This window comes from Ursus maritimus, unplaced genomic scaffold (genome assembly GCF_017311325.1).
Source record: "Ursus maritimus isolate PB19 unplaced genomic scaffold, ASM1731132v1 scaffold_25, whole genome shotgun sequence".
Taxonomy (NCBI): Eukaryota; Metazoa; Chordata; class Mammalia; order Carnivora; family Ursidae; genus Ursus; species Ursus maritimus.
In genome coordinates, this window is record NW_024425008.1 from 13,866,115 (window position 1) to 13,887,875 (window position 21,761).

Consider the following 21,761-nt stretch of genomic DNA (forward strand, 5'->3'; position numbering starts at 1 on the left):
GAGACTATCTTTGTATTGCTTTTGCTCCTTTGTCAAATATCAGTTGATTATATTTATGGGGGTCTGTTTCTGAGCTCTCTCATCTGTGAGTGTTGTTGAGTTCCACCATATGTTCAGCAATATACTAGGCAATATGTGGAATACAACTCAACTCTAATATTGACTCCAAGAATAACTAGAAAAACACTCATTCTTTCTTTCTCATTAAGAAAACTGGAACCATCCTGGGCGCAGAATCCAAATGCTCAGTGTGTAATATACCAGCAAAATAAGTTACAAGGCCTACTACAGCTCTTGAATTCCGATGTTTCCACCAAAGCAACTATGTATTTCCAACATCCCTTTTCAGATCCATGATGAGGATATCCTAGCAGAGAAAGAACACCGAATTGGGAGTCAGACAGCCTGGGTTCCAGTCCTGACTGTGACTGACTAAAGGAGAAACAGTAACCAGAAAATATCGAAGTTTGAGAATTTGCTGTGAGTTCACGCTGTTTGTTGGCAGTTGCACAGCCTGGGTCAGAGAACATTGGCACGGTGGAGTCATGTGTTTTCATCTACTTACCCCATGTGCCCAGCTCAGCTCTAAGCCCTGGCAAACAGACTCGCTCATTGGGGTGGCTTTATCTCAATATAGGCTTCTAGTAACTAAGAAGGCAGTTCAAACTTCTATCAGTTCATATATTGTTTGGTCTGAGATGAAAGTGTCTACAGTCATGAGTAGAAATACATTTTGAGTATTTTGTCATTTACAGAGTCTTTATTCCTTAATGCTACACTCCAGGCAATAAATCTTTGTGAGGAAGGGAAATTTTAGTTAGTTGCTTAGTAATGCTGATGAATTTGATTGCTTGGAAGTCAGTATATAAACAGTGGATTAAGGATGCTCCATTTTACATTTTAGTCTAAGGTTTAACTACTTATGGAAGTGTTAGTTGGTACATATAGGAGTTGTAACTATGGTAGATATTCCAGAATAAATCTACATTGTCACGTAAAAGAAAAAAAAACATTGGAGCCATCAGAACTTTAAGATTTCACCCACCCTTCAACAGTATATTCAGCTCCTATCTCATATCCCTCTATGTTTGCATGAGATCCTGCCCTTTTTTGCCTGCTGCAGAGATTCTCCTCATTCACCTATATCAGTACTTTTGATGATACTTCTAGATGATTCCTGTTAACGTATAAAATATGCTTAAAAGATAGCCTTTTCAAGAAATGATGTTAAAAATTACCGAATATCCATGGGGGGAAAAAATGAACCTCAACTATATCTCACCATATACAAAATTTAACTCAAATTGGGTCAGATGTCTTAAACATCAAAGATAACACTATAAAGTTTTTACAAAAAAAGTATAGAAAATAGGGCATAAAATGGATGACTTATGAAAAGGAAAATTATAAATTGAATGACAATAGAATTAAAGCTTTTCAAACTTCCAGGTAACTGAAGACAGTGGTGGATGTGTAGTAAGTAACCTTTCAAAATCTCTTCCCCAAACAATGCAAAATCACTTCACAAGTATGAAATTTCTGTGCAAAGCCCTGGCTTTACCGTTACTTAGACAGAGGATACCGAGACTGTATAAGTAAAAAGAGAAAAAGAAATTCTACCATGCTCTTTTCTCTCTACCACTGAGCTTTGCAGGGAGCAACTTAACCTTAAAAAACTGTGCAAACAGTATCTTGACTGAATACTGTAAGGATAAAGACAAAAATAACTATAGATAATGGTATAGTCTAGTTAGTAAAATTGTTTCTCACAGGGCTAGCCATTCTGAAACAACCTTGGGTATATTAAACTTATATGAAAGGCTAATTTCTCACTTTTGGAGGAAGAACTTATACATAAAGGGAGGAGCTCTCAATGAACCTTGTGGTTTTGGATTAGAATCAGAGGTATCAATATGAATTTATGGTTTTTAGATATATACACACATAGATACAGTATATAGATATATGTATATACATGAGTTAGTATATATACATATATTTCCTAGTTCTGTCTACAGCCTAGAAGGAATAACACTCCATAACAATGATCACATTGACTGCCCAGATCTTGTTCTCTAAATACCATTCTCCAATAAAAGGAACTAGGGCTTCCTAGAGAAGTAGTTATTATAGGATGGAGCAGGAAAAATACTAGACGAGCCTTGAATATATTGTGGTGCCTCAAAGTAGGTAAATGCAAAAGAGGTGGTGGCCTGTTGAAAAAATAAGGGAGCCAACCTGAAGGATCTCCTGAAGGTCAAAGATGGAACAATTTGGGCTATAAGATGAATAATGATAGTATTGAATTTTAGCCCATAAAAAAAAAAAAACAGGAATTGTCAAAAAAACAGACTGTGGGCCAAATATGGCCTGCCACCTATTTTTGTAAATAAAATTTTACTGGAAAACAAACATGACTATTTGTTTCTGCAACATTTTTTTCTAAAGATTGATTTATTTGACAGAGAGCAGGGAGGGGCAGAGGGAGAGGAAGAGAGAATCTCAAGCAAACTCCCTGCTGAGCATGGAGCCTGACTTGGGACTTGATCCCACAACCCTGAGATGACAACCTGAGCTGAAATCAAGAGTTAGACACCTAACCAACTGAGCCACCTAGGTGCCACTGTTTTTGCAATCTTTCTAAAATAATTCTTCTGGGGCGCCTAGGTGTCTCAGTCGTTAAGTGTCTGCCTTCGGCTCAGGGTGTGATCCTGGGGTCCTGGGATCGAGCCGCGCATTGGGCTCTCTGCTGGGAGCCTGCTTCTTCCTCTCCCACTCCCCCTGCATGTGTTCCCCCTCTGGCTCGCTGTCTCTCTGTCAAATAAATAAATTAAAATCTTAAAAATAAATAAATAATTCCTCTAAGAAGCCCTTTTAGATTTTTTTTTTAACTGTCCTAACCCACCAAAAAATTCTATCACCACAGATATACTGTGTATCAATTTATGTACCTTATATGTATCTATGCTTTATTCATAAAAATAGTAAGACCTTCACACAAGGACCAATTTTTTTAAATTTTTTTATTTTAAAGATTTTATTTATTTATTCGACAGAGATAGAGACAGCCAGCGAGAGAGGGAACACAAGCAGGGGGAGTGGGAGAGGAAGAAGCAGGCTCATAGCAGAAGAGCCTGATGTGGGGCTCGATCCCATAATGCCGGGATCACGCCCTGAGCCAAAGGCAGATGCTTAGCCGCTGTGCCACCCAGGCGCCCCACAAGGACCAATTTTTACAAAACCCCATGGAAGTGATATTGCTCCCAATGAGAATGCGTGGCTTATATATTGTCAGTGACTGATTGGACATTTTAACAGCAGAGTTGAGTAGGTGTAATAGAGGTTGTATGGCATGCAGAGCCCAAAGTGTTTACTGTCACTTCACAGAAAAAGTTTGGTATTGACCCTTGAATTAAAATATCTGTGAATTCAACTGATATAAACAATGGATTAACTAAGAGAGAAAAGATAGTTCTTCCTATGGCTAAAATTAAAAAGACAAGAAATAACAAGTGTTGGTGAGGATGTGGAGAAAAAGGAACCGTTGTGCACTTTTGGTGGGAATATAAATTAGTACAGCCACTGTGGAAATAGTATAGAAGTTCCTCAAAAAATTAAAAATAGAAATACCATATGATCCAATAATTCCTAATAGGTATTTATCCAAAGAAAACAAAAACACTAATTCTAAAAGATATATGAAACCCTGTGTTTATTGCAGCATTATTTATAATAGCCAGTATAAAAGTGACTTAAGTGTCCATCAGTAGATGAATGAATGAATGAATAAGGAAGATGTGTATTCCCCCCCCCACACACACACACAGGAATATTACACATCCATAAAAAAAGGATGAGATCTTAGCATTTGCAACAACGTGGATGGACGTAGAGGGTGAAATAAGACAAATACCATATGACTTCATATATATGTGGAATCTTAAAAACAGATGAACAGAAAGCAGAATCATCTAAAAATACAAGAACAAACCGATATTTGCCAGAGGGAAAACAGGTAGAGGGATGGGCAAAATAGGTGAGAGGGAATGAGGAATGCAGGTTTGCAGTTATGAACTGAATAAGTCATGGGAATAAAAGACACAGCATAGGGAGTGTAGTCAATGATATTGTAATAGTGTTGTATGGTGACAGATGGTAGCTGCACTTGTAAGCATAGCATAACATATAGAGAAGTTGAAAACTATCTTGTACACTTGAAACTAATGTAAAATTGTGTGTCAACTATACTCAAAAATTTTTTAAAAATTTTAAAAACACAGGGGTGCCTGAGTGACTCAGTTAAGCGTCTGCCTTCAGCTCAGGTCATGATCCTGGGGTCCTGGGATCGAGCCCCTTGTCGGGCTCTGGGTTCAGTGGTGAATCTGTTTCTCCTGTTTCTCCGTCTGCCCCTCAGTTGCTCGTTTTCTCCTCCCTACCCCCCAGATAAATAAGTAAAATCTTTTAAAAAATTTTTAAAATATATTTCTTCCGTATGGTAGAATTAATAAATGTAAGAGAAAAGAGGGAAATAAGAGGATAACATAAGTCAACTAGTATAGTACTAACTGTTTCAGGCAAGGTCTAGATAAAATGCTAAAATTAATGAAAGTTTGAGGAGAGACAGGATTTGCATAGGCTCAAAGCATTTCTCCTAAAATAGGAACTGAGGACAAAGAGAAACTTTGTAGTTAACTTTGCAGTGAAGAAGCCCTGCAAGCACCAGTTTATCCAAGGAATTGAGGTAAACATCATCAGTAATAATGCATAGTGACATCCTTAATTGATGAACTCCTTGATACGATGCACTAAGAAGAACAAATAAAAATTTTGTGGTATACTTGCCAAAAATTGCATAATTTCACTCCAGTCATGGGAAAGCATGTTACAAGTCCAAATTGAGGGACAGTTTACAAAATAATTGATTGGTACTCTTCGAAAGTGACCATCATGAGAGACAGAGAAAATCAAAGGAACTGTTACAGAGACTGAAGTTGCTAATGAGAAATAACAACTAAATGCAGCCTGGGATCCTGGTTAGGATCCTGAAACAGAAAAAAAAAACCTTAGTGAGAAAACTGGTGAATTTTGAATAAGAAGTTTAGAGGGTGGTATAGTACTAATGTTAATTTCCTCTTCCCGGTCATTGTACCGAGGTTATATAAGATGTTTATATTAGGACAGTGGGGTGAGGAATAAAAGAGAACTGTTTGTACAATTTTTGCAACTTTTTTTATGGCTCTAAAATTAGTCCAAAATAAAAAGTTTCTTTAAAAAATTAAAATCTTTTGCTCTTTAAAAGATACCACTAAGAAAATGAAAGTCCACAAACTGGGAAACACATTTACAAAACAAACATTTGAGAGAAGAATTGTATCCAGAATATATCAAGAACTCTTACAATGCACGAATATGATAACAAACCAATTAAACATAGGCCAAGTGCTTTTTACCCAGAGTCAGACCCAGTTGTAGGAAGTGCATGACAATGTACAGAGCCTCATACTCTGGACTTCTAGTTATAGTACGATGAAGAAGAACCCTGGGAGTTGGAGAATTTATAGAGAGCAGGGAGCTAAAGAAGAGGATCTTAAAGTGTTATAGTTGATGTTCCAAACTCACTCTTACACTGCATGTGGTTGAAACTAATTTGAAACAGCATACTGAAGGCTTTGAGAACTGAGTTACAAGCATCCAGATTTCAGATTGGCCCCTGTGGTGTGTACATGTGGTACTACTAAAAAGGCTTAAAAAATTCTAACATGGAATTGCAGAAGGAGAATTGTGACATGAACCCTGAACTTAACTGGATTGCTTGCCTGATGAAGCACAAAAAACAAAAAAATCATTCTCTAGAGGATTTTAACAGGGCCCAGAGTTTATAACACAATATTCAAAATGTCCAGACATAATCCAAAATTATCACACAAAGAATTAGAAAAATCTTAACTTACAAAAGACAACAGTCATCAGCCCCAAGATGATGTAAATGTTGGAATTATCAAAGAATTTAGAGCAGTTGTTTTAACTATGTGTCATGAAGTAAAGGGGAATGCTTTTGAAACAAATGAAATGTTGCAAGTTCTTAGCAAAGAAGTAGAAGCTGTAGAAAAATGGAACATTTAGAACTGAAAAATACAAAAATGGAAGAATTCCATATCTGAGTGTGTGGTAGCCAGATTGTGCCTCCTGCACCCCCACCACAAAGATATCCACTCGCTAATCCATGGAATTTGTGAATATGTTGTTAAATGCCAAACATGATTTTGAAGATATAATTAAGGTATGGACATTAAGAGAGTGTCCTGAATTTCCCAGATGGGCCTAATTTAATCATATGAACCCTTAAAAATAGATAACTTTCTCCAGCTGGAATCAGAAGTCAGAGTCCAAACTTAAGAAGGAACTCATTGTGTCATTGCTGGTTTGAAGATGCAGGTGGCAATATAATGAAAAATGCGGGCAGCCTTAGGGAAGTTGAAGTTCTCAGCTGACAGTCAGCAGGAAAACAAAGGCCTTAGTCCTTTTACGACAGGGAATCGAATTCAGTCAACATTCTGAATGAACTTGGAAGCTGATTCATCCTCAGAGACTCCAGAAAGAAATGAAACTGTGTTGATACCTTGATTTTGGCCTGGTGAGACTCTGAAGCAGAGAACCTAGCTCTAACTGGATTTCTGCCCTGCAGAACTTTAGATGATAAATTTGTGTTGTGTCAAGATGCTCAGCTTGTGGTATGTCATAGCAGCATAGGAAACAATCTGGAATATATTTTCACTCTTTTTACAAATGTTAGACTTTTATTATTTCTTGGATGTCAGTGCAGTCATTAAGTTCCTGGGTCAGAGGTAAAGAATTTTATTACTTATGGCGTAGCAAACAGCATGGGTCAATAATAACAGAATATACATTCTTTTCACATGCCTTTGGAACTTTTACCAACAGTATAGGTCATATCCTATAAAACAAACCTCAATAAACGTAAAAAAATTGAAGTCATGCAAAATATATTCTTTAAACATAATGAAATAAAAATCATTAATACAAAGAAAACAGGGAAATCAAAATATTTTAAAGTGGATGAAAATGAAAACATATCAAAATGTGTGAAAATCAGCTACAGCATTGTTTCAAGAGAAATTTACAGTGTTAAAAGGTTGAAGATCAGTAATCTGAGATTCCACTTTTAAATCTAGAAAAAGAAGAGCAAACTAAACTCAAAAGCAAACAGAAGGAATAATAAAAAGCAGAAATCAATGAAAACAGCAAAACAATAAGGAAAAATCAAACCAAAAGCTAGTTGTGTGTTTTTGTTTTCGTTTTTGTTTTTTTCAACACGGGGCTTGAACTCCTGATCCTGAGATCTAGACCTGAGCTGAGATCAAGAATCTGCTTAACCCAACTAAGCCACCCATAAGCCCCCAAAAGCTATTTTTTTAAAAGAGACTGATTAAATTGATGAATTTCCAGCTAGACTACCAAGAACAAAAAGAAGATGGAAATTACCAAAGTTCATCAAGCTATCACTGCAGACCTAAAGACATTAAAAGGATAAGAAGGGAATACTATGAACAACTATACATAGAGATATATGACAACTTAGATGAAATGGACTATTCCTTTGAAAGATTCAAGCTATCATAACTTACCAAGAAGAATAGATAACGCGAATAACCCTACATCTGTTAAAGTAATTGGATTTGTAGTTTGAAACTTTTCAAAAAAGAAAGCCCCAGGTACAAATGGTTTCACTGGTAACTCTGCCAGACATTTAAAGAGGGAATAATACCAATTCCACACAGCTCTTATTGACAATAGATGAGGAGAGAATGCTTCCAACTCATTTTATGAGACTGGCATTACTTTAATATGAAGTCCAGACAAAGACATTAGAAGAAAAGGAAATTACAGACCACTATTCCTCATTAACATAGATGTAAAAATTCTCAGTAAACTAATCAAATAAAATCCATCAATAGAATAAAACACTATGACCAAGGGGTTCAGGGTGAGTTCAACATTTGAAAACTAATCAAGGCAATTCACTGTATTAAGAGACTAAAGAAGGAAAATCATGATCATCTCAATAAATGCAGGAAAAGAATTTGACAAAATTCAACATCTGTTCATGTATTTTAAAATGTGTAGCAAACTAAGAATAGAAGGCTACTTCCTTAACTGTACAAGCATCTATAAAAAACCTACAGCTAACATTATGCTTAATGGTGAGAGACTGAATGTTTTCCTCATGAGACCAGGAAAAAGATAAGGATGTCCTTTCTTTCCTCTCCTAATTCAACATTGTACTGGAAGATCTAGCCAGTGCAATAAAGCAAGAAATAGGAAAAAAAGACTTAGAGGAAAGGAAGAAATAAATATTCTCTATTCCTAGATAATTTGATTACCTACATAGAAACTTCCAAATAATCTACAGCACACACACACTGCTCCTAAAACGAGTAAGGGAATTTACCAAGGTTATAAGATACAAGGTCAGCATGCATAAATCAATTGTATTTCTACATCCTAGTAATTAACAACTGGAAACTGAAATTTTTAAACACTACCATTTATAAGAACTCAAAAAACAATCTTGCATAAATTTAACAAAATCTATGCAGTACTTGTATACTAAAAACTATAAAATGAAGCTGAAAAAGCAACTTAAAAATGTAGTATATGTAATGTTCATGGATTGGAAGGCTTATGTAGTAAAGATATCAGTTCTTCTCAGATTGATCTATAGAGTTTATCTTATCCCAGTCCCAACAGGGTATTTAGGATATACAAACTGATTCTAAACTTAGAGGGAAGATAAAGCACTTGGAATATCCAGAACAATTTTGAAAAGGAATGAAGGTGGAAAACTCACAGTACTCAATTTTAAGGATTATTATAAAGCAATAGTAACTTGACCATGTGGTATTAGTGAGACGATAGATGCATCAATTGGTGGAACAAAATTATAAGGTACATTTTGTTGCAAATTAATCAATTTTTGACAAAGGTACATGGACAATTCAATGGAGAAAAGATAGTGTTTTCAATAAATGGGGCGGGAACAAGTTGGACATCCATTTGAAAAAATAAGCAAAACCCACTCTACGTCTTACACAAAATTGACTCAAAGTGATGATAGATTTAAATGTAAAACATAAAACTGCAAAGATTTTAGAAGGAAACTTAAAAGCAAATCTTTATTACCTTTGGTTGTGCAAAAGCATGGTCTATAAAACAAAAAAAATTGATGAAATGGACTTCATAAAAATAAAAAATGTTTGCAGAAGAAACTTTTGCAGTATATTTGTGTATAAGTTCTGTGTAGACATATGTTTCCATTTCTTGGGAATTTAGGAGTAGAATTACTAGATCATATGATAATGCTATGTTTAGCTTTTGAGGAATTGCCAAACCATTCCCGAGAGGGGCTGTATTATTTTACAGTCCCACAGCAATATTTGAAAATTATGTTTTCTCCATATCCTTGCTAGTACTTGATATAATATAAAATACATATATTTTATATGTACATATATTATATGTGTGTATATATGTGTGTGTTTGTGTGTGTGTATATATATATATGTTTGCACACATATATGTACACACATACACATACATACGCACACATCCATACTGTCTTTTTTATCATGGAAGTGGTATATCATTGAAATTTAGATTTGCATTTTCCTGTTGGCTAGTGATGTTGAGCATCTTTTCATGTGCTTTTTGTCTGTCTTGCTTGGGGAGATGTTTATTCAAATCCTTTGTCCATTTAAAAAATGGGATTATTTGTGGTTTTATTGTTTAGTTCTTTATATTTTATAGATATAAGTCCCTTATCAAATCTTTGCAGTTATGTTCTCCCATTCTATGTGTTATGTTTTCATATTTTTCATAGTTGTCCTTTGAAACATAAAAGTTTTTAATTTTGGAGGCACCTGGGTGGCTCAGTTGGTTAAGTGTCTGCCTTCTGCTTGGGTCATGGTCCCAGGGTCCTGGGATCAAGCCCTGCATCACTCTCTGCTCAGCAGGGTTTCTCCCTATTCCTCTGCTGATCCCCCTGCTTGCGCTCTCTTGGTGGCTCTCTCTCACTCTCTCTCTCAAATAAATAAAAATCTTTTTTTAAAAAGTTTTTAATTTTGATGAAACCCGTTTTATTTTTTCTTTTGTCACTTCTGTTTTTGTGTCCTAAGAAACCCTTATTTTATCTGAGGTCAGTAAGATTTATGCCTATATTTTCTTCTAAGAATTTTATTATTTTAGCTCTCACATTTTGAACAGATTTTTGTATATGGTTTAGGGTATGGGTCTACATTCTTTGTTTTGTATTGTGGATATTCATATGTCCTAGCACCATCTTCTTCCTTTGAATTATCTTAGCACCATCCTTCATGAAAGTCAATTGACCACGAATATGTTGATTTATTTCTGGACTCTCCGTTTTGTTTCACGATCTGCACCTCTGTTATGCTAGTCCATGCTGTGTTGATTACTCTAGTTTTTTTTTCTTTTTAAGATTTTATTTATTTATTCAACAGAGATAGAGACAGCCAGCGAGAGAGGGAACACAGGCAGGGGGAGAGTGGGAGAGGAAGAAGCAGGCTCATAGCAGAGGAGCCTGATGTGGGGCTCGATCCCAGACCGCCGGTATCACGCCCTGAGCCGAAGGCAGACGCTTAACCACTGTGCCACCCAGGCGCCCCTATAGTAAATTAGTAAGTTTTGAAATTGGAAGTGTGAATCTTCCAATTTTGTTCTTTCTCAAGATTGTTTTAGCTATTCTCAGTTTTTGAATCACCTGGTGAATGTCTTCAAGGCAGGCAGCTGGTATTTTGGCATGGATTGGTTTTAACTCTATATCAATTTAGGAAGTATTGCCATATTAACTATATTACAAGCTTGGAATATATATTTTTCCATTTATTTAGATCTTTTAAATTTTGTTTAACGGTGTCTTGTACTTTTCTTTGTACAAGTCTTGTACTTTTTAAAGTTTATTCCTAAGTGTTTTCTTCTTTTTGATGCTAATATAAGTGAAGTTATTTTCTTGATGTAATTTTCAGATTGTTCATTGCTAGTGTACAGAAATATAATTGATACTTTATATTGATCTTGTATCCTACCACATTGCTGAACTCATTTATTAGCTTTACTTGGGATTTATTTTATTATTGTTTGTGATTCCTTAGGATTTTCTATATACAAGATAATGTCATCTGCAAGTAGAGATAGTTTTACTTCTCCCATGTGTTTCTTTTTCTTGCCTAATTGTCCTGGCTAGAATATCCAGACTGTGTTGGATGGAAGTGACAAGAGCCGACATCCTTGTCTTGCTCCTATCCTTAGAGGGGAAACTTTCAGGCTTTCACCATTAAATGTGGTAACAGCTGTAGGTTTTCATAGATGCCCTTTATCAGATTGAGAACATTCTCTATAATTCATAGTTTGTTGTGTATTTTTTTAAACCTTTTTTTTAAAAAGATTTATTTATTTATTTGACAGAGAGAGAGAGAGACAGCAAGAGAGGGAACACAAGCAGGGGGAGTGGGAGAGGAAGAAGCAGGCCCCCAGCGGAGGAGCCTGATGCGGGGCTCAATCCCAGAACGCCGGGATCACGCCCTGAGCTGAAGGCAGACGCTTAACGACTGAGCCACCCAGGCACCCCTGTCGTGTATTTTTATCACAAAAGAGGTTGGATTTTTGTCAGATGCATCTTCTGTCTGTTGAGATGAACAAAATGGTTTTTTTTTTTAACCTTTATTCTTTTTTTTTAGAATTGACCTTTATTCTCATAATATATTGGTTTGTTTTTATATGTTGAACCAACCTTCCATTCCCACTTATCTTCCTTCCCACTGATTACTCATTTAGTATCCCCTGACTTGATGAATACCATCTAAGCCATTCAGATGCCCAAGCCAGAAATCCTAGAGTCATCTTAGATCCTTCCATTTCCCTTACTCACTACATCCAATCAGTTCTTTTTTTTTTTTTTTTTAAGATTGTATTTATTTATTTGTCAGAGAGAGAGAGAGAGACTGAGCAAGCACGGGGAGCAGCAGGCAGAGAGAGAAGCAGGCTCCCTGCTGAGCAAGGAGCCTGATGTGGGACTTGATCCCAGGATCCTGGGATCATGACCTGAGCCAAAGGCAGATGCTTAACCAGCTGAGCCATCCAGGAGTCCCCAGTTGATTCTGTCTTAATACGCTCCTAACTTTTCCCACTTTGAATTCATCCTTCACTGTGATGCCAGGAGTGATTTTTTTTTTTCCTCCCAAAGATGAATCTCATAATCTAAATCTACTTGTAGAAAAATTTATGAAGGAGAAATTTATATTCACTGCCTGCCTTCTGATGTACATAAACCATTACCAGCTGTTAGGTCTTTGTCTTGTTTTTTAAAGACTCAGATTATTTTCTGTGAACTATGGGTGACTTTTCTGTTTCTTGAAATGTGATTTGTGTTATAGTAACCAAAACAGTATGGTATTGGCATAAAAACAGACACATAGATCAATGAAACAGAATTGAGAGTCCAGGAATAAACCCACCCATATATGGACAATTAATTTACGACAGAGGAGCCAAGAACATAAAATGGAGGAAGGACAGTCTCTTAATAAATGGTGTTGGGAAAACTGGACAGCCACATGCAAAAGAATGAAACTTGACCACTGTCTTATACTGTACACAAAAATTAACTGAAAATGGATTAAAAACTTGAATGTAAAACCTGAAACCATAAAACTCCTAAAAGAAAAGAGGTGGTAAGCTCCTTGACATAAGTCTTTGCAGTGTATTTGCGGCTCTGACTTCAAAGACCAAGGGAAACCAAAGCAAAAGTAAACAAATTGAACTACATCAAACTAAAAAGCTTCTGCATGGTGAAAGAAACCATCAAAAGGAAAAAGCAACCTACTGAATGGGAGGAGATATTTGCCAAAATTACATGTTTGGCAAGGGATTAATATCCAGAATATATGAAGAACTCATACAACTTAACCAAAAAATCTGATTTAAAAAATGGGCAGAAGATATGCATATACATTTTTCCAAAGAAGATAAATCAGTGGCCAGCAGGCACATGAAAAGATGTTCAATATCACTAATTATTAGGGAAATGCAAATCAAAACCACAATGAGGTATCACCTCACAAGGGTAGATTAACTATCATCAAAAAGACAAGAAAAAGCAAGTGTTGGAGAGAATGTGGAGAAACGGGAACCTTCATAAATAAAGTTCTGGGAATGTAAATTAGTGCATCCGCTATGTAAAACACTATGGCTGTACCTTAAAAAGTTGACAATAGAACTGCCATACTATCTAGCAGTTCCACTTCTGGGCATTTATCTGAAGAATGTGAAAACAATGCAAAATGATATATGCAGCCTGTTGTTACTTACAGCATCATTTACAATAGCTAAGAAATAGAAACAACCTAAATGTGCCTGAGTGGATGAATGGATAAAGGTGTGGTATTATATATACACAATGGACTACTACTCAGCCATAAAAAGAGTGAAATCAGAGGCAACAACATGAATGGACCTTGAAGGTATTAAGTGAACTAAGTTAGAAGGAGAAAGTAAAAAACAATATGATCTCAGTCATAGGTGAATCTAAAAAACCAGTACAAATAAAACAAAAAACTCATTCACAGAAAACAGATTGGCGGTTACCACAAGAGTAGTGGTGGTACTACAAGGGTAGGTGGTTGAGGGGTGGGCGAAATGGGTGAAGGAACTCAAATGTATGGTAATAGATGGTAACTAGATTTTTGGAGGTGATCATTTTGAGACGAATACAGATATTTAATTATAATATTGTATACCTGAAACTTATATAATGTTACATACCAATTTTACTTCAATTAAGAATGGGATTTGTAATTAAAGTAATATTGGAGGAGTGCTACTAAATACTATTTTTGGACACTAAGGTTTGGTCTAACATTATCCAATAAAAGAGTAAAATAGGAGAGAGGGCTTAAAAACAAGATGAATCCCAAATCAGAAAATGGCATTTGGTAAGGTTGCTGCTAATTTGTTGCTGTGGTGCAGTTGATCCCTTGTAACAATTCTTTTCTTGCAAAGTTTACACACACGGTATCTTATTACAGAGATTACGAAGTCTATTATCAATTGCTTTTCACATACATGTACTAGTCAAGTAATAACTCTTAGCATGGATTTTTGTAGAAGTTACTTTAAACCCAAATTATTTTAAATGGATAACATAATTTTTGCATTGGTATATATAAAGTTTACATATATCAAATACTATAAAAGCTCTATAAGCAATTTCATTTATTTTTTAATTTAATTTTTTTATAATAATTTTTAAGTCAGTTTATTTGTTTATTTTGCAGCCTTGCATTGCATCCGGAACGAGTATTAGTAGCAACAGGACAAGTTGGGAAAGAGCCTTATATATGCGTTTGGGATTCATACACTGTGCAGACCATATCAGTTCTAAAGGATGTTCATACACATGGTATAGCCTGTTTAGCATTCGACTTAGATGGACAGGTATGTGATATTTTTTTTTCCTTTCCTAAACTATATCTTAAAAATGTGTACTATAAGAAATGATTATAAATCTATAAATGTTAAATTGGAAAGCAATAGATGAAAAGTACCTGTTTGTTCAAGGGTAGAGGTAGGTAGGTTGGGTGGATAGTTAATAAATATGAGAAAAATAAGAACAATAAGGAGTCTTTATTTCATGTATGAAGAACTTTTTAATTAATACTATTAAGAAAGCCGAAGAGATTCTGACTCAGTAGAATATTACCTGGTTGTTCTAGAAAACTTTACATATAAATAACTCTTTTCCACTTAGTGCATGTTGATAAGACAGATGGGAGACATCTTAGGAAAACTAAGTTTCTCTAAGTAGAGCTGTATACATTTTAGTTTTCAGTTATTTTAAAGGTTTCTGTTAAAATTACATTTTTTATTGAAAAGAGAGGCAGTTCCTATAATATGAGGTATTTTTATACAAAATCAAAGTTGAAAACAAAGGATATAATTATTCCACTTATCAGTTCCCAAATTATTATCTACTTCTAGTTAATGATTGTTAAAAAAAATTAAACATGCCAAGAACTTTTTCATGGTGCTTTCATGGAACTTGTTATACCTAAACATATTTAAGAAGTAGTAAGAAGTTGAATTTTACAGATGTGGTTAATTTATAGTCTTTAAATTTTCATGTTAAAATTAGACTTTAAAAATCATTTTAATTTTTAGAAAAATTTTAGTTACCTGCTTTTCAGTTCATAAAATTAATTTTATAGATTGATATTTTACAAAAACATTACATTGTGTTCTGTTCTCTTGAAAATTAGAAGATGTTTTATTTATAACTGGGGAGTAGCTTTTTTGAGTAGCATAGATTAATATCACTTTCTGTTAAGAGTCTGGTAAGAGCTCTTTAAAGACTTAACTGGAACCTTTCATTTGGGGGAAGAATGTGCTTCTAGGTTTAATATCACTATGTAGCAGTGATTGGCAATTATAGAACCTTAATTCTTGTCCCATTTTTGCTGTTGTTTTTCAAGTCCCTATTGTCCTCATATCAATTTTCTTTTAAAGGAAGAGTATAATACCCTTACCTACCTCGTAGGAGATTAAATTTTATGAAACAAAGCTCCAGTTTTTTTAAATCATTTACCAAAAGTGTTATGAAGTCCAAGATGTATTAACTATAATAAGCATCTGTATACTTTAAACATAGATGTTTTCTTCCTAATTTTGAAATTGCTCTTCTAAATGTAATATATTGCATTGTTGAGGAATTTCTTTAATATATGCAAGGAAAAGTCACGCCCATAGCTTTTCCTAGTTGAAGGCCTCTAATTTTGCTTATTTTAAACGACTTATAAGGAAAGCCTTGGGTACATGTATTTTATTATCACAGATCTTCATGAAAATGTGTTACTTAAAAATTGAAGCTTATAAAAAACATAACAGCTAAAAGTTATTGAGCACATACTAAGTACCAAGCATTGTGCTAAGCCTACCTTATCTTACTTAATCCTCACAACAACCCTATGAAATAGATACTATTATTATCTCTATTTTACAGATAAAGAAACTGAGACTTAGAGAGGTTAAATAACTTGCCCCAGGTTACACAGCTAGTAAATGGAGCCAGAGCGGAAACCCAGGTCAGTCACACTCCAAAAGCTCATATTTTTTAACCACAGTACTCTCCTGCCTCCCAAACATGGAACTTAGGAGGTAGTGATTTATATTTCACAAGGAATTCATCCATCTTAAATATAGTTAAAGCTTATAAGGAACTACTGCAAATTGAAGATTAAGTTAAGAAGAGTATCTCTGAAATTAATGAGAAAATGCTTTAGTTAAATATATTTGAGAACTTATCTATTCACTAATCTATAAACTGTTATGAGATATCAACTAGGAAATATTTTATGATTTTTGCATTTTCTGTTAGATTTGAAACTATAAGTGCTCTGTTAAGATTTATCCAATGAATGAGTTCCCTGTTGGTAGTAATGCTGAATGTTATTTTCCCAGAGGCTTTCTTCTAAATGGACTGAATATCCACTCTAATACCAGAAGTCTGCCTTATTGTGAATAATTAGGACCTGAAAAGTCTACTTATATAAATGCATATCAAACAGGGATTCAGATTTCTTAGTGGGAAGAAGGGGAATTTGAGTGGTACTTTGTCTTGAAAATACAATACAGGGGCGCCTGGGTGGCTCAGTTGTTAAGTGTCTGCCTTCGGCTCAGGGCGTGATCCCGGCGTTCTGGGATCGAGCCCCCCATCAGGCTCCTCCGCTCGGAGCCTGCTTCATTCTCTCCCACTGCCCCTACTTGTGTTCCCTCTCTCGCTGGCTGTCTCTCTCTCTGTCAAATAAATAAATAAAATCTTTAAAAAAAAAAAAAATATAATACATTATAAAAACATTTTTCATATTAAAATCTAAGCTATATTTATAGCTCTGGTGATTCACAGAATAAATAAGAATAGTGTTAATTTTATTTTTTTAAAGATTTATTTATTTGAGAGAGAGGAACACAAGCAAGGGGAGTGGGAGAGGGAGAAACAGGCTTCCCACTGAGCAGGGAGCCCTGTGTAGCAGGGCTCAATCCCAGGACCCTGGGATCATGACCTGAGCCCAACGCAGATGCTTAATGACTGAGCCACCCAGGCATCCCTAGTGTTAATTTTTTAACCTAATTTTGTCAGTTACATGATGGTACAAGATAAAATGCTTTAGTTTACCTTTGACTTTTGGCACATGATTATGAAGAGAGTAATTTTTGCAAAAATATTAGGGGAGTTCACTGGTTTTTTCAAGTGCCTTTCAGCAATCTCTTGATATCAGGACATATCTCAGGTGCCTAAAGTATTCTTCTTGAGGTTTTTTTTTTTTTCTATTTCTTTGCCAGATTCTAATTTCTGATGGCTTTATGTATGATTTTACCAGCATTTACTCCACTAAGCCCTGCATCTTTTGCAAAATTTGTGATTTTACTTTGTAACATTATGACCGTTAGTTCTTATGTAATGAACACTGAGATCACAAGGACCCCCACACTAAAATCTTTTAAGTGTAATTGTTCCTTATTTGAATATGTTTCACAGTTGCAGGAACTTATGAGATCATCTAGTTGTGTCTATTAGGATATTTTTCTTATTTGAGTATTTAATGTGCTAGAACTTTTTAATAAATACTTCCAATTCAATTAATGGGCACAACCAAAATTTTGTTCAGGACTAAGATCAAGGAGGAATTTGGGAAGCTGGATAGAGGCTTCTTTATATGGTTTTCTTTCTCCCTCTCTGACTTTTACTTCTTAATTATCTTTAAAGGAGCTTTTCCTTCTGTCTGCTTCTTAAATGTCAGTGTTCTTTAGGAGTCTGTAGCCTTCTTTTCTTTTTACTTATTCTCTCTAGGTGATCATTTAGAGCCATGATTTTAACGCCCACGTCAGTTAACAGTGGCCCCAGCTTCTCTCCTTAACTTCAGATACTCCCTCCCTTGAGTGTCATACAGATATACCATATATTATACATTTAAAACTGAATCTCTCTTTATTCCAACTCTATTAAAACACAAAGTTTATTCTTTCTCGGGCTATGCCCTGTCTTTCCAGCTTTGTCTCCTGCCCCTTTCCAGGTGGCACTCCTCCCTTCAGCCGCCCTGAATTAGGCTTTTTCCTGAAAGCACCATGATCTAATTTTAGTGTCCTTTGATCTGAAAGGCACTTTCTCTTACTTTTCTTCCCAAATCGTCCTCAATCTTCCCAGATACAGTTAAAGCATTACTTTAAAAAATGTTATTTATTTGAGAGAGAGAGCGCGCACACGTGCGTGTATGGGGGGGGGGGTTGTGGAGATGGGGTAGCAGACTCCTCGCTGAGCAGGGAGCTTAGCAAATAGCTCCATCCCAGGATCCTGGGATCATGACCTGAGCTGAAGGCAGACGCTCAACTGACTGAGCCACCCAGGCGCCCCTAAAGCATTACTTTTACTGGAAAAGCTTATCCTCTTCCTCACCTACCTAGGCTGGGTTAAATGTGACAAAAAATGATAAAGTAAAAAATGACAGAAAGCTAGGAGAGGAAATAGTATTGGCTTGGTTATTTCTACCTTATCCTCTCTGCTGTTGCTTAACCTATGCTGAGGGAGGTTGGTTTTGGCTACGTAAGTTTATCAGGGCTACAGGGAAGTGCTCCCAGATCTCTCTTGTTACTGCCTATACAGAGCTGGATGTTTGGAGGCTCTATGGAGATATATGGAGTTTAAAGCTTTCGACCAGTTGTGGTTTGCTGTGTGTGTATGATGAGCCAAGTCAGAGAGAAAGGACAGTGCCCCTCTAACTGTCCCTCGCTTGATTCTTGTCTTGTGAAATTTTAATCTCTACACAGTAGGTAAAGATCTCTTTTAGCTAGGTACTTAACGATACCCTATAGTTCCCAACTATTAAAGACTCAAGAAAGCAAATCCTCTCCTCTTGTTCCCTTGAGATTTCTGCCAGCATGATATGATGGAGAGCCAAAACAGACTGTATACTGTATCTTTTTAAGGGAGCCATTCATTCCACCCATTTGAGGGTTTAAATAGTAATTCTACTTTGCAGAAATCTGTTTCTAACTGGGTACCAAATGGCATTTCTCATTTGGACAGGAAGAGAGCATAGGTTATTTCATTTTTTTAAAAGATTTAATTATTAGAGAGCGTGTGCAGGCGAGTGCACCCATGCATGCCTGTGTATGAGTGGGGGGAGGGGCAGAGGGAGATAATCTTCAAGCTGACTCCCTGCTAAGCACGGACGCCCCCCCCCCGCCCCAACTCATGGCTCAATCTTACAACCCATGAGATCGTGACCTGAGCCGAAACCAAAAGTTAGACACTCAACTGACTGAGCTGCCCAGATGCCCTGAGGGCATGGGTTCTTAAAGCTAATTAATGTTATGGTAAATTAATAATGATGATAGCAAACATTTATATAACATTAATCATATAGTAACTCTCTTATAAAAATGTATATTAATTCTCATGTTAACCCTATGAAACACTTATTATCCCCACTTAATAGAGAAAACTAAGGTACAGAGAGGCTGCATAACTGCTGAAAGTAATCCAGTTAGTGAGAAATGGAGCTAGTGTTCAAACCTAGGCAGTCTGGTACCAGCATCTATGCTTTAAATCAGAGATTAGTAAACTTTCTGTAACAGTCAGATTGGAAATATTTCAGCTCTGTAGACCATATGGTCTCTGGCTCAACTACTCAGCTCTGCATTGTGGTGGGAAAACAGTCATAGACAACTTGTAAAAGAATGGGTATGGCTGTGCTCCAATATAATTTTATTTACAAAAACAGGGTGTAGGCAAGATTTGGCCTGAGGGTTATAGTTTGCTGACCCCTGCTTCTAAACCAGTGCTTTTCAAATTATGTGTTGTGGGCTGATCCTTATGATTTCTTCTTCAGCCCTTCAGTTACTTAGAAGTGTATTATTAATTTCCACCCATTTGGAGGATTTTCTGTACAACTTCCTGTTATTCTAATATCTGTTTTTGTCAGACAGCATAATCTATATTTTAATTTTTTTAATTTGGGCTTATTTTGTGATCTTTATGAAACTCATATGCACTTGGAAAGGATGTGGAAAAATATATGTATTCTGTTTCTCCTGTTTACTGTGCTATTGTTATTCATTTTACTTATGCATACTTTGTAAATTTCATAACTGTTATTCTTGCTTTAAACAGTTTTTTAAAAAATTAAAAACAAAAGTCTTATTTACATATTTACCATTTGGGCGTTCTTCATTCACATGTGTATCATTTCTGTCTGCCTGAAGAAATTTCCATTATCATATCTTCTAGTGCAGGTTTGTTGATGGCCTATTTTCTCACATTCTGTTTACTTGAAAAAGACTATTTGACCCAATTTTCCCAAGATAATTTTGCTAGGTATACTATTCAATGTTACCTTTTTCCCCTCAGCATTTTAAAAATTGTATGTATTTATTAGAGAGAGAGAGATTGGAAAGTGCGAGCGGGGGAGGACCAGAGAGAGAGGGACAACAGACTCCGCACTGAGCCCACTGTAGGCTCAGTCCCATGACCCTGAGACCATGACCTGAGCCAAAATCAAGAGTCCAAAGCTTAATGGACTGAGTCACCCAGGCACACCCCCTCAGCATTTTAAAGAGGTTATTTGTTGTCATTTGATTTGCATAGCTTCAGATGAGGTCTAGGATAATTTTTAAATCTCTGATCCTCTCTACCCAAATTGTCTTTTTTTCTGGCCGTTTCTAAGATTTTTCTCTTTACCACTGGTTTTGACAATTTGATTACCATTTGTGTTGATGTATGTTTTCCAGTGTGTGTGATTATTTCTGCTGGGAGTTTATTGAGCTTCTTAGATTTCTGGGTTTATGGGCTTCATCACATTTAGAAAATTTTAGCCATTATTTCTTCAGTTTTATTTTTTCTTTTCCTCCATCTTCTCCTTGTGGAGCTACAGTGACTTATATGTTAGACCACTTGACGTTTTTCTAAAGTTAGCCAAGGCACTATTAATTTTTTTCCCCTTCTTTCTATGCTTTATTTTGGGTAGTTTTTGTTGCTATGTCTTCAAGTTCATTTATCTTTTCTTAATGCTCCAAGCTGCTGTTAATCTATGGCATGAATTTTTATTTCACATAATTTAACATTTATTTTTACAAGTTCTATGTGTTCTTTTATATCTTCTGTTTCTTATTTTATTCCTTGTATGTTTTAAAATAATTCTTGAATGGGGCTTCTGGTTGGCTCAGTCAGTGGAGCATGTGACTCTGGATCTCAGGGTTGTGGTTTCGAGCTCCATGTTGGGTGTAGAGATTACTTAAAATAAAATCTTAAATAATTCTTGAGCATCTTGAACATTTTCATTTTAATAGCTAATGTCTCAATTTTAATCATTTCTGTGATTCTTAGGTCTGTTTCTATTAACTGATTTTTCTCTTGGTTGTTCATCACATTTTTCTCTTTGTTCACATGTCCCGTAATTTGTTTTATTGGATGCTGGACATTGTGTTACATTCTGAATTCTAGATTTTGTTGTATTCCTTTAAAATATTTTGGACATTGTTCTGGCAGGTAGTTAAGTTCCTTGTGGATCAGTTTGATCCTCGTGAAAGCTTGCTTTCAGCTTTTGGGGGACAGGACTAGAGTAGCTCTTCCTCTAGCACTATTGGTTTAATTTCACCACTAAGTTGTGACTCTTCTG

At 35.7% G+C, this 21,761-nt stretch overlaps 1 protein-coding gene across 4 annotated transcripts in view; it reads left to right on the top strand.

The window, feature by feature from the left end:
• Positions 1-21,761, top strand: part of EML5 (EMAP like 5) — a 168,077-nt gene that overhangs the window by 13,461 nt on the left and 132,855 nt on the right. For all 4 annotated transcript variants that reach the window (XM_040641561.1, XM_040641560.1, XM_040641559.1 and 1 more), the window contains exon 2: positions 14,370-14,529. In XM_040641561.1, coding sequence (XP_040497495.1) covers positions 14,370-14,529 — 160 coding nt within the window. The remainder of the gene's footprint in view (positions 1-14,369; positions 14,530-21,761) is intronic.